The sequence below is a fragment of the Nuphar pumila genome, chromosome 14 (assembly GCF_984573655.1).
Source record: "Nuphar pumila chromosome 14, dmNupPumi1.hap1.1, whole genome shotgun sequence".
Lineage (NCBI taxonomy): Eukaryota > Viridiplantae > Streptophyta > Magnoliopsida > Nymphaeales > Nymphaeaceae > Nuphar > Nuphar pumila.
Window position 1 is genome coordinate 28,626,971 of NC_143262.1, and position 13,868 is coordinate 28,640,838.

Here is a 13,868-nt window from a genome sequence, read left to right on the forward strand (position 1 = left end):
AAAGTCAGTTTGGTTTTGTGGCCTGGCTTGAATAACCCAAGTGGCAGGGCAGGTGCCACTTCTGTCTACGGACAGCACGAACCCAGACTAGACCTACGATGACTAGGCTGGAGCCTGGCTCAAACTCAACTGAACTGGGTCCCACAAACTGAGCGCAGACAACCCTTGTCCGATAAATATCTGAAAATCTTTACTCTCTCTCTCTCTCTCTCTCTAAAATGGCTGAAGAAGGAGAGCCCTCACCGCTCCCTAACCTCAAGCGACGCTTCGCGGAGGACCTCATCTCAGACCTCGAGCCCAACAAGCGCCCCAGGTTCGTCCTTCGTAAAACCCTAATCCTAGCTCCCCTCTCTAGGGTTCTCATCTTAGCCCTCGAGTTCTCTTCTTTTCTTCCTTGGATTTGGCTTCCACTCTGTGATTTCTGGGGTTTTTTTCTGATTGTTGGCTGGTGACTTGTTTCTTTTCGGCGTCGGTGGATGAAACCATCCGCAGGCAGAGGGAGGTGAAGTTCCCGAAGGGGAAGAAGGCGAAGCAGGGGGTGGAGCCCGCGTTCGAAGATGACGCCGGAGATGGTGACTGTCCGGTGAGATCGACGGACCCCCGAGTCGCTGCGAAGGAGCGGGCTGTTCGCCGGAATGCAGAGCGCTTTAGTGGTCAGAGCGAGGGGGCTTTGGGGGACATTACATCCGCGGAACTGGACTATGAGGTCTTCAGAGAAACTCTAGACTTAGAAACATTCTGCTTCCTTTCTTTCTTTATTCTTCTTCTTCTTCTTCCTGTTGGACATGCGTGACCATTTGCGTTTTATCAATTCTGAATTTGGAGAGTTTCCATGTCCTAACCTATTATAGGATTAATATGTAATGCATTGGAATGTTCTAGTCTTTTTTAGTTGTTTTTTTGTTCTTATGACGGCTAACTTGGGTTGCTAGAGAAGCAAAATGATAGCTGTCGCGAATGGTATTATGATGGACAATGCATTGACTGCGCCAACATAGTGTCAACTTTGTGTGGACAAGGATAGTTGGGCCTAAATGTTATTGTACTTGTCAGTTTTTGGGTTTAGAGTCATTTCTTGGATTCGAATTGCAGTATCTATGCATTGAATGCTTGGCCATTGGTATCTAATTGCTTATTTTTGGTATACTTTTGTACAATTGGTGTTTCATTCTTCCTCCACCTTTTCATTCCACCTATATTTGACAAAAATCTCCAGTACAAAAGAAAAGACTATACATGGATATATTTTTGTGAACATTTTCTCAATCTGCATGGAGTTTCACTTTTCTGTTTTGGCAACGCTTTCCATTTAGTGGCTTTTCACTCTTCAACAACTGCACTCAGTTGTCCTATAAAAAAAGAAACTGATGTTTCTGACCGCTGTCTCTGTGCAGGATGACGATAACTTTGATGATGAGGGAATTCCCATTGAACCTTTCAATCTAAAGAAAGAGAGAGAAGAAGGGTATTTTGATTCTGATGGAAATTATGTTGAATACCGTGATGATAAAAATGAAATCAAGGTATGTAACTTTAAAACCTTATGCAGGCAGAATGTTGTTTGCTCTCCGTTTTAATACAATATCGTGTTTCTCAAGGATGCGTGGATGGATAGTGTTGGTGTCAGTGTGAGGCCTATAGATAAAAGCTTCAATGAATCTCAGAATAAGGCAAATGATTTCCATGATCTCACTTCTGCAGAAATTGGAATGATTAAGAGGCGCATATCCGATTTGCTTCAGCCAGGGGAAACGGTAAATTTATGTGTAGAATTTTGTAATATGCATATAAACATTATTCCTTGTTCCAGAATTTATCTTATACAGTATACCTTCTCCTTTTAGTTTACATTTTCTCCATCTTTTATTAGCATTTCATGTGATGCACCCAGTGTTGTGAAAAGCATTGAGGCGTAGCGAGGCGCTCCACCAAAATCTGAGGCGAGGCGTAAGCCTCAAATTTTTTTGTGAAATTTTATACCATACCCGGACCCGACCCGAGTTCTAATTAAGGCCCATAATTTTTCAATGTAAAAATGATAGAAAATATGGTTTTACGGATGAGTTGTGGAGCTTGATTCAGAGTTTTTGCCCTTACAGGAAGGGGGGTCCGGGGGCTCCCCCCGGCGGGGGGGGGGGTGTTCTCTGGGGGGCAGCGCCCCCCAAAACAATTTTTTCTCTCTGGGGTCTCGGTTGTTTCTTGCTCGCGGTTTTCCTAACATTTACCTGGTTTGGTTCATGTAGTTCTTATGGGGTCTGGGTATGGTTTTTCTTATGGTGGACCGATTAGACCTGTCCGGACCCGATGCCATACCCGAAAATTTGGTCCAAGTCTGGTTCATCCTGGGTCCGAACCAAACCTGATCCGTTGACACCCCTAGACAAGATTAATAAGAGGGTACATGCAAAAATCCAGTATAGTAGAAGTAAATAATATTTTAATATTTTTATTTTATTTGTATTATTGTTTATATTGTTAGTGCATTTTCAAATCGTATCAGATTTGGCTGTTTCTTTCTCTCTTAGGCCTTGTTAAGGATGTAGATCAGGAGTTAATATGTTTAGATGATGATAGATTTGCAAGTCCCAATTGAACTGCTTGCAAAGGGATGATCATGATAACTTTTTTTATTCTTGTCATTTTCTGAATAGTAAGCAGGTTGCTTGTTGCTGTCATCAACAATGGTCCATGCAGCGGATCTGAGTCGCTAAGGACCACATCCCTTCACATAAAGTACTTAAGGCTTCTACCAACTGGAGTCACTGGACTAATGAAAACACATTTTGGTGTGTGCGGATACCTAACAAAGAATTACACAGAAGAAAAAAAAAACAAACTTTGCGTGTACGCTTCACCTTGAGGCGCGCCTCGCCCTGAGGACTACGCCTCAAGGCGTATGCGGCGTGCGCCTAAGGGCTTTTGCGCCTTATGCCTGCGCCTCAAGGCACAAAGCCTTGAGGCGAGGTGTGCTTTTTGCGCCTTGAGGCGTGCTTTTAATAACACTGGATGCACCCAAAGATTCTTTGCTCCAATTAGCTTACCAGATTGATTGAGTTAAACCTTTATATTGTTTCTGTTTTATGGGGCCTATGTTACCTTGCCTAGGATTATCTTGAAAGAGAGTTGTGGTGAAGGATTGCTCTTTGGGTCCTTTTTTAGGCGGGGGAGGGGAAGGGGGAGGGGGAGGGGGAGGGGGAGGGGGAGGGGGTGGTGGTGTGGTTGTGGAGGGAGTTTGTTTAGTTGGAATGTGAGACATTAGCAGATAGGGAAATCGGAATGGTTTGTAAAATGTTTTCTTGTTGGAAAGCTGCAGACAACTTGGGCAGAATGGGATAAATTTTATTTGGTTGGACCCTAGATAACTTGCAATTTCCCATGCTTGCTTTGTCTTTCTATTAAATACAATAAGAAACAAATTGTGTAAGAGAGTTTTCAAAAAGTAAACATGCAGCTGTCTTTTGCATTGGTATGCACCTATATTACTTAAATGAGTGGATTATATACTAGGTTAGCATAATCTTGGTTTTTTGATGAAAGACTCATTGGATGCTATGATGATCTCTGTGAGTCTGTCCCCCTTAGTACGGGTCTGGACCCCTATGAGCAGAACAGAAAAGAGAGGAAAGATGTGAAATTATCAGCTTGTCTTATTCCTGCTATGGATGTCGACTTGTGGCAGATTTTTTCCGTGAAGGATGCTTTGAGGTTAAGCTATTTGATGTCTGCTTGTGAGGTTCTACCAGAAAATGCATAACCTAGGATTATAATTACAGCTATGCATGTTGTCCTTGCGGTAGATTTCATATATCCTATTTGGAGACTTAATGTAGCCTGGGACAAAGAAATTATGCAAGTTATGAGGGTGATTGGTTCTCGATATAGAAAATCTTGGCTAATAGACCTATTAGTGTTGACCATGTGTTAGATTTCATATATCCCAATTGGAGACTTGATATAGCCTTGGACAAAGAAATGATGCAAGTTGTGAGCTATGTCACATGGATTCGGCTAGCAGGGTGCCGCACCCGCGTCGACGCGACTCAACGCGGGTGCGGGTGGGGGTGTCGCACCGGTTGCGGTCAACCCGACCCTAGGTGCGTTGGCACCCAGGGTCATTTTTGTCCATTTTTTTTGGATTTTAAAAAATTTTTTTTTTTGCCCTATGAAATGGCCTGTGGAATTTAAAAAAATTTCTTTGGGGGGGGCGCTGCCCCCTATAACCCCCCGCCAGGGGCGGCCCCCCTGACCCCCGCCCGGGGGGAACCCCCGGACCCCCCTTCCTGCAAGGACAAAAACAATTAATCAGGCTCCACAACTCATCACTTTCATCTTTGGGGACAACCATATAAGATAAAAAAATGGTAAAAAGTAAGTTGGGCATAAATGTCATGGACCTTAACAGCTACCATACATTCATACATATAGACTATACATGATATATATACATATATATAATTTTTTTTTTTACATTTTGCCCCTGCCGCACCCCCCGGACCCGGGTTTTTTGGAAGTGCCGAATCCCCGCACCCGCACCCGCACCCGCACCCGCACCCGCACCCGCACCCGCACCCGCACCCGCACCCGCACCCATGTGACATAGGTTGTGAGGGTGATGAGTTCTCGGTATAGAAAATCTTGGTTGACTAGTTGCAGTATTTGGATGGTAAAGATACTTCAACCTGTTTTTTTACTTGGGAATCTATGGTGGCATCTGGATGCTTGCAAGCATCTCTTTTTTTATTCTCTTTCTTTTCTGCATAGATTTATGAAGATAATGTTGCCTTTATTTATGAAACTGCAGTGGTTTATTTTATGTATTCTTTTCACTCTTCTCTAATTTTTATAATGCTTTTCACTCCCCTCAGTTTATTTCTAATTTTCTTGCTTAAAAGTGATGATGTCAGAATGGTAACAAGGATTCACATTATAGGTTTTGTTTTGCCCTAAAATTCTTGGACCATGCCCCACTCATACATGGGATGCATTATTTATACGTACCACACGATAGTATGAGTGTACAAGTTTCTATATTAATTTCTATTGAATGAGTGACTTCTTACCTAAGCAAACTAATGGAAGCATAATTTGAACAAATTGATGGAGTTTCCAAATGGATAATGTGGACCAATATTTGGAAATATTGCTAGTTGTGATGGATATGGGAAGAATCTTTAGTATGATGACTTTTGAAGTACATGCATGCTATTTGGAAATATAGCTAGTGAGTAGTGATGATGCAAGTTATTTGTGTCCATTTGCTTCTCCTGATGTTGACCAAGCAGTTACTGGTAGCCTTTGGAAGCAATTGTGACTTGAAGTACGTGCGTGCACACACACATACTTTTGTGTTCTTTTGGTGGCTCTGGTGGTCTGGTTACGGGGTTTCTTCTGCAGTTTCTGCTGACTAATGGCCAACTAGAAGACTAAGGATAAGCTGAATTTGGAATATGGAATGGTGTCATAGTTGGGGGTTACTTGGGAAATTTTGGAGTGTATCATGTTGTTAAACTCCATGCAATCATTCCGGATGCAATTCATTGATGCAGGTTTGCTTGGTTGGCGACGATTGAGAAACCAACTAATTTTTGAGGTTTTCTAAAATTACATATAAATGTTAAATAAAGTCAAAAAGTGAAGCTTAGGAAATTTCACCTAAAAATTATGTATAAATTTACCTGACAATGCAAGTGATGCGATAAAATAAATGGGTGATTGGATCTACAGCGCCCATAGGCAGCAATGGCTCTACGCTATTAACATAGGGTTCAAGTGTGATAAGAGGACCACCTGCTGCATATAATACAATATGCATCAACATCTATGTCACATGGGTGCGGGTGCGGGGATGCGACACTTCCAAAAAAACCCGGGTGCGGGGGTGTGGTAGGGGCAAAAATGTAAAAAAAAAAAATATATATATATATATATATAATTTTGAAGTTTTAACAGTTTAACATTTAACAATTAACATTGACATAATATCATTCATCATGCATGCACTATATCAACCTAAATATCAAATTATCAATCAAATAAGTAAAGTAATTACATAAATCAACCTAAATATCAATAAAATAAGTAAAGCATAAAAGAACTAAATTACATATCAAAGTATATCCTGATGAAGTAATGGATGTTAATTTTCTTCTTCATCATCAAATGCACCATTAGAAGGAATACTGGGCTCAGCTAAATCCATGTTTGTTATGTTGAAATCATGCTCTCCCTCGAAGTTACACTCTTCTGGTTTACATCCCAAAATTTGGATGTTTCTTGTCTGCGTTACAAACCCAATTTGAAAATGTTAAATATAATACAAGTATATTTAAATGAAAAACTAAGAAATAATCAAATAACTAAGAGAGCAAATTAGTACCTGTATTCATCATTGGTTTGAGAAAGTAATCGAAGATTTGAATGAACATATACTAAATCCTCTGCACGCTTGCTGGTGAGTTTGTTTCTCTTCATGTTGTGGATTTGAGAATATGTGCTCCAATTTCTTCCACAACAAGATGAACTAGCAGACTGTGATAACAATCTTAATGCAAGACGTTGGAGAAGAGGTGTTTCTGATCCAAATGTTGATCACCATGTGATAGGATCTATACTATCTTCTTCTCTCGCGAATAATGCTGGTCCCTATAATCTCGAAGATGAAAAATTTTCAAACTCTTGTGTGACTTGATGTAGAAGATATGCTTCTGGAAAAAGTCTTGTCATACACATATTTCTATGTCTTGATAGCTCTAGGTCTACATTTGGAGGGACACGACCAATACCACCTGCCCGCCACTTATTTGCATAATATTTTGGATTAAGAGAATGTGCCATACAATGCAAATGAGTGTTGCTCTTATCCCATCTTTTGACTAAAATTGAATGAATATGATTAAAAAAATCTGAATCATCCAATGCAGGATTTTTTTCTTCATGCTTGAAAACTATAGCTTGTATTTTTTCAATCATATTATCCCACATTTCATAAACTCTGTGAAGCATGGACTCATCCTTATCAACTTCTCTTAACATTTCCCAAATAGGTTGCATAAATTGAAGGAAGTATACCACTCTGTCCCAAAACTCATCATCAAGAATGAATTTTTTAATTTCTTGAGCCTTGATATCATCATCAACATGATAGAATGCCCGATTTTCATTAGTCACCATGTTAATTAAAACATTCTTTACTCTTTTAATCCTCTTCACCATCACAATGATGGGCGCAAAACGTGTTTCAACGACCTTCAACAATTTCAAGTCAGAATGCCTATTAAATATAACATTAGCACAATGGTGGTTAACAACAAAATTTCTAATGCTTTTGGCATTTCTTTCTAAATCATCAATCCATTAACATAAAGCATATGCTTGTGATTTTTCTTCTTTTTTGGGGTTGCAACTGCTCTTTAGGGCTAGATTTAAGCTGTGTGCTACACAGGGAGTCCAAAAAATATGAGGGTACTCACTCTTCAAACTCAACGCTGCATTTTTACAAACTGGAGCGTTGTCTGTAATGATTTGTACCACTTTCTGATCACCCACTTCTTTTATCACTTCTATAAACAATCCCTTCAAATACTCTGCATTTTTATATTTGTCAGATGTGTCAACTGCTTTCAAGAATATTGGGCCACTAAGTGAACAAGCAATAAAATTGATTAATGGACGCCTTTAAATATCTGTCCATCCATCAGACACAATAGAAACTTCATTTTGCTCCCATGAATATTTTTTAATCTCCAGCAGCCTCTCCACATTTGCCCTCTCTTCTGCAAGAAGTGTGGTTCATATTTTTTTTGAACTTGGAGGCACATAATCACTCAAATTACAATTTACCAAGGATGTTACTAAATCCTTCCAATTAGGATTTCTAGCCGCATTAAATAGGAGTGACAACAACAACAACAACAACTACGCCTTCATCCCAAAACAATTGGGGTCGGCGATATGAACAAAAAAAGAAAATCATTCTGGGTCTTCCACATGAATCCTTCTCCTCCAATCATTTCTATCCAATGCCATGTCCTCGGTGAGGTTCAAAGCATTCATATCTTTCCTATCACCTCCATCCATGTCTTCCTAGGCCTACATCGACCTCTTTTAACTAATATATTTTCCCATTTCTCCATCCTTCTAACTGGTGCATCATTAGGCCTTCGCCGAATATGTCCAAACCACCGTAAACGATTCTCTCTCATCTTATTTTCAATGGGTGCAACACCTACCTTCTTACGTATCTCCTCGTTCTGAATCTTATCTTTTATTGTATTTCCACACATCCATCTCAGCATACGCATCTCAGCTACACTCATTTTTTGAATATGATGTCTCTTGGCAGCCCAACATTCTGTACCAACTTTTCTATCCAATTCTTCTCTTCCATATGTATTGAATGATGCTTGTATCATTCCTCTACCTCCTACATTGACTTTTCTTTTTTTTTTAGCATCTTCTTGGTGGCTTGCAAATGACACATTAACTGCATAAGAATCGGCCATTGCCTTTCTCTTCTCATATTCTTCTTGTATTTTCTTGTATTGTCTTCGCATTGCCTCATCAACTTTTCAGCAAGCTGAAATGCCATGTCCTGGTATCTTCAACAAATGAGCCTTCACTCTTATGTAAGACCCAACAAAATCTCTTTCGCAGAGCTTGCATCGAAATCTCTTGTTTCCATCACCTTCTTTTCCAGTTTTTGCAAGTTTATCTATATGTACCCATAGTGGCCCCACATCATCAATCCCATTACAACTATTAGCAAAACTAACAACAGAACTCACATGTTGGGATGAAGATGACGCAAGTCCTTTCCCTTTATTCTGAAAATACAAAAAAATATATTCAAAATTTTAAATCAATTATACAGACTGATATTATCTTGATATAAAATCACCAAGGAGGGGGGATCTGCCCCTCCCCTGCCAAAAACAGGGAGCAGTGACGGGGGCTCGATCCCCTCCCCTGCCGAAAACCCCTTCCTTGCCGACCCAACAAGAGAGCGAGGAGGGGGGGGGGGGCTCGGCCCCTCCCCTGCCGAAATCAGAGGGAGCAGGGGGGGCTCGACACCTCCCTTGCCGAAATCAGAGGGAGTTGGGGGTCGCTCGACCCCTCTCCTACCGAACCACCTTTAGAGCGAGAGGGTGCAGGGGGGGCTCGGCCCCTCCCCTGCCGACCCAACAAGAGAAAGAGAGGGCGCATGGGGGTGGGGGGGGGGGTGGGCTCGGCCCCTCCCATGCCGATACAAGCAGAGAGCGAGAGGGACGTACCTGCGATGAGGGAGAGGAGGAGCTTAGGAGGTGGCGTCGGGAGGAGAGGGCTCGAGCTGAGCTGCGCGGGAGAGGAGAGGAGTGATTTGGGCAAATTTTTTTTTGCCCTAATCACTCTTTTTCATCATTTTTTTAAACGTCCAAAATGTGGACGAAAACGACCTTGGGTGCGTTGACCGCACCTAGGGTCGTGTTGACGCACCCGGTGCCGCACCTGCACGCCCACGCGCACCCGCGTTGCGCCAACGCGGGTGCGGCACCTGCTTTGCCTAGTCCCTGTTACTTAGATCAGCATAATGAAGCTGAGCCAATTCGTCTTCCAGTAGCTGTCACTGCATCTTCCAAATAGAGGCTATCATCTTTCATATCATTTTCTTATTTCATAGGGTATTCTTTAACTGGATATATTCCAACTAAGCTAGCTGTTTGTTGTGAAGTACATTGCCCTATGTGTGCTTATTTTGAGTAACTGAGGTTGTAATTTGTTTATTTATTTATTTATCTATTATATGTAAATTTCAGGTTTTGCAAGCTTTAAGGAGGTTTAAAGGAACTTCAGGTGATAAGAGCAAACGAGGAAAAATGTCAGTAGAAACAAAGAATTTGTTTGACCAGCTAACTGAGGATTCCATGAAACTGATGGAGAGTGGTGAATACAGTTGAGTATTTTGACTTCTACTTCAGTCCTAGGCATAAATCATACTATTCACGATCCATCTTCGCTTTAAAATGGCAGTCTTCTCTACCCTTTAGATGTTGAATGTGAATGATAGTTCCCTTTTCTATTGAAGTGAGCATGGGTGACTTATATTCAGCTCTCTACTTTTGATCTTGTATAGCAGTCAAACTTTCTATCATTGCCTTGGTATTTTAATTACCAGAGTTACTGGAAGCTTCTTAGATAGTTGGGAAGCTCACTTCCCTGAAACTCGCTTCGAAAGCGCGATACTCCTAGCTTTTGAAACTTGATGAGAACCTCGATTCCCCCACACTTCTCCTATGCTTTCCACATGCTTCATCTATTCTTCTTATATGTTCTCTTACTCAAATTTTCATGTTTTTTATGTGTTTTCTCAATCTTGTCACTCACTTCCATGTGCTTTCTCTAAATTGGTAGTCATCATTTTTAGATTTTGTTAAAAATTTAATTCTTACACTAAAAAATCATGAAATTCAACAAGTCACTTTTATTTTAGTTTTTATTTGTGTTTCATTTTGATTCCCATTCAATTCTTATATTTCTTTTTTTATTCCTCGCATCCGGCTTCCTATACATTTTAAAATGCATCGCTTCTCACTTCCTCTTCCACTTCCTGGTCTGGCAGCCTTGGTAATTACTTATGCTTTGTGTGATTTTTTTGTAACATAAATTTATAGCTTCCCCCTTGATTATACCCTTAAATTTTGGCATTCATTTTCTTTGCAGATGTTTATCATGATGAGAAGGAAACTTTTATTCGAGAGGCAGGTCAGTATTTTTAGCATATTTTCTTTCAAGTATGTTTCAAAATACCAAAAAGATAGTAGTATGAGACTAGAACGTGAGGTATTTAATTACATCACAGTTATGACATGCTGCAGAATAGTTTTCCACCAGCATTTAAACAATCCTGACTTCTACATTACTGTTTGTAGGAAGATAACCTCTGTATCATAGTATCAGTAAGAGAATATATATGCTAAAGGCTATGCCACATAGGTACATCTATGGGTGCGAGTGCAGGTGCAGGGAAGGAGGGTATGACATGGGGATTACTAAATGCATGGGTACACGGGTATGGCTATATGTGTGTGTGTCTGTGTGTGTGTGTTTACATATATATGTATATATATTATGATTGTCCATAAAAAACAAGTATATATATATATGGCTTGGCCCGGCCCGACCTGACCCAATTAAGCCGATGGGCGGACCGTGGGTCGGGGGTTTCCATTGGGCTGGGCTTGAACCGGGCTTTTGGCCTGGCTCGTCAATTGACAGACAGGGCTTTGACTGGGTCAGCCCGGTCCATTAGCCAGCCAGCCTGACCCTACCGCCAGCCTACTGGGCTTTTGAAGGACCTTTTCCATGTTTTCCTTAAATCTGACCGTACAGATGTGTTCTACATACTGTCACCGATATTGCTGATATATTGAAAATATCACGATATTATTGGCTATTTCAAGGTAGCCGATTTATTTTCAAAATATCGCCAAAGACAAAATATCGCGATATTATCGTATTAATATTGCAATATTTTTGGGAAAAACTATTTTTTTATTATAAGTTTGCATTTCCTATGTTTTTGTTTCTTTTATATTTTAAAACCTTTAAAACATGTTTCTGTATATTTTTGAATGCAAAACTTATTATTTTCTTAGCTTTTTTGTTATTTATATTTTTTTCAATTTTTTAAACTCCTGAGATATTCCCTAGATTTATCAACTTTTGAAAATCTCTCCGAGCAATACCCTTGCCAAGAAATTACCTTAAACGATACAGGTGACTATGGTTCTACATGCTTGATTTTATAGGATACAACTCTTTAATTGTTTGAATCCAACATGCAGGTAGTTTTTTATAAGATTTAAAATCATCGGTAAAAAAATTACATGAATATTCAAGGCCTAAAAATAATGTTTTTTCATCAGTAAAAACATAATCCAAGTGTTGATTCCTAGCAAATCGACCATGCCGAACACATCTGCCATGTCAGATTTGTGAAAAACAACCCGAAAACACCTGTTTGCTCCCAGTAAGCCAGAAAAGTGGTAGGCAGCTACCACTTTTCCTATATATATGGTTTGGATCAGATAAAAATTCAGGATCCGTATCCATGTCTACCGATTCCTGCACATGTATCATGTTTTAGAGTTGCAGTTACTTTGATTGCAGGGACACGTGGAAGAGGGGGTGCGTGGGAGGTGGAGAGTGGGCACATGTGGGGGGAGAGACTTTGTTTGGCAGGATCCGTATCCATGTCTATCGACTCCTGCACATGTATCACATTTTAGAGTTGCAGTTATTTTGATTGCACTGACATGTGTAAGAGAGAGGGTGTGTGGGAGGTGGAGAGTGGTCCCATGTGGGGGGAGAGACTTTGTTTGGCAGATGTTAAGGTTTGGATCAGATAAAAATTTATGATCCATAATTCCATATCTAATAACTATTTACAATAATACCAAGGGGGAATGGGTGGCAGTGTGATGCCTCTGTTGTCATCTACCTGCTCCTGCACGCCACCTTGTGGAGTTGCAGTTACTATGTAAAGAGAGAGAGAGTGTGTATGTGTGGGAGGTAGAGAGAAGGCACGTGTGGGGGAGAGACATGGTTTGGCAGATGTTAAGGTCTCTCAACCATCATTGTTGACCCGTTTTTGGATCAGGGTAAATGGCTAGTTGCATGTACACGAGTGATATGTATGGCAATCTATATCCAGCCTTGGGTTGGGTTACAAGTAGGAAAATCTGAAAAGCCTTGGTCTCAATGAATCAGGTGTAATAGCTCATATTGGATATGCAGTTGACCTGGTTAATTAGTTAGATTTGGCTAGCATTGGTCTTTCAAGGAACCAGGTCCGGTAGCTCGAATTAGATATGAGGCTAACCTAATTAATTAGTCAGTTTTGGATTGTATGTACACAAAATATTCTTAACAAGTGCTATGATTCTAAAAATGAAAAATTATATATTTCAAGAAATGTGATTTTTTTGTAAAAGGAAAATTTCTTTGATAGGAAACAATCTAAGAAAGTAACCGAATATTATTTTTTGCCTCATCCTGTTTCAAAACAAGATTATGATTGTGAATGTGAGTATGATCTTGAGAATGTTAATGAATCAAGAGATATAGCAACTCTTGAAAAACTATCCCATGATAATCAAACTTGTATGCAATACTCTAGACGAGGCACCAAAAACCTCCACGTGCATTTGAAAAATTTTCTAACTTTGAAAGTGAAGATGAACGACAAACTATGAGATCACCTAGAATATTAAAACCTCTATCAAAATTTGTATTCTATGACTCCTTTTTTTCAAAATACCAAGCATGTATAACCTTGATTCATTCTTATGGAGAACCTTTATCTTATGTTCAATCCAAAGAAAATTTTGAATGTATTAAAGCCATGAAAGTAGAATTAGAAGCATTAAAAAGGACTCAAACTTAGACTCTTCAAAACCTTCCACAAGGAAATAAACTCATAGGTTGTAGGTGGGTTTACAAAATAAAAACTAAGAGTGATGGGACCCTTGAGAAATATAAAGCTAGACTAGTTACCAAAGGATATTCACAAGAATATGGCATAGATTATAAAAAAACTTTTGCTCTTGTTGCTCGCATGACCACTGTTAGAACCCTTATTGCAATTGTTCACTTAAAAATTGGTGCATATATCAAATCGATGTTAAAAATATTTTTCTCAATGAAAATCTTATGGAAGAAGTGTATATGGAGGCACCATCAAGTATCAACATTCATCAAGGGAAGACTCTTTTCCTACAAAAGGCATTGTATGGTTTTTTGATACAAGCGCCTTAAACTTGGTATGATAGATTTAGGAGAGTTATGCTTGATATTGGTTTTAGATCTTGTTTGATTGACATTGCTCTATTTGT

General features: G+C 39.8%; 1 protein-coding gene across 3 annotated transcripts in view; it reads left to right on the forward strand.

Moving 5' to 3' along the window:
• The first annotated feature begins 203 nt into the window (after positions 1-203).
• LOC149816697 (uncharacterized) overlaps positions 204-13,868 on the forward strand; it is a 33,694-nt gene continuing 20,029 nt past the window's right edge. For all 3 annotated transcript variants that reach the window (XM_089987891.1, XM_089987893.1, XM_089987892.1), the window contains exons 1-6: positions 204-313; positions 493-706; positions 1,395-1,523; positions 1,599-1,754; positions 9,792-9,927; positions 10,696-10,737. In XM_089987891.1, coding sequence (XP_089844017.1) covers positions 219-313; positions 493-706; positions 1,395-1,523; positions 1,599-1,754; positions 9,792-9,927; positions 10,696-10,737 — 772 coding nt within the window. In that variant the 5' untranslated portion in view covers positions 204-218. The remainder of the gene's footprint in view (positions 314-492; positions 707-1,394; positions 1,524-1,598; positions 1,755-9,791; positions 9,928-10,695; positions 10,738-13,868) is intronic.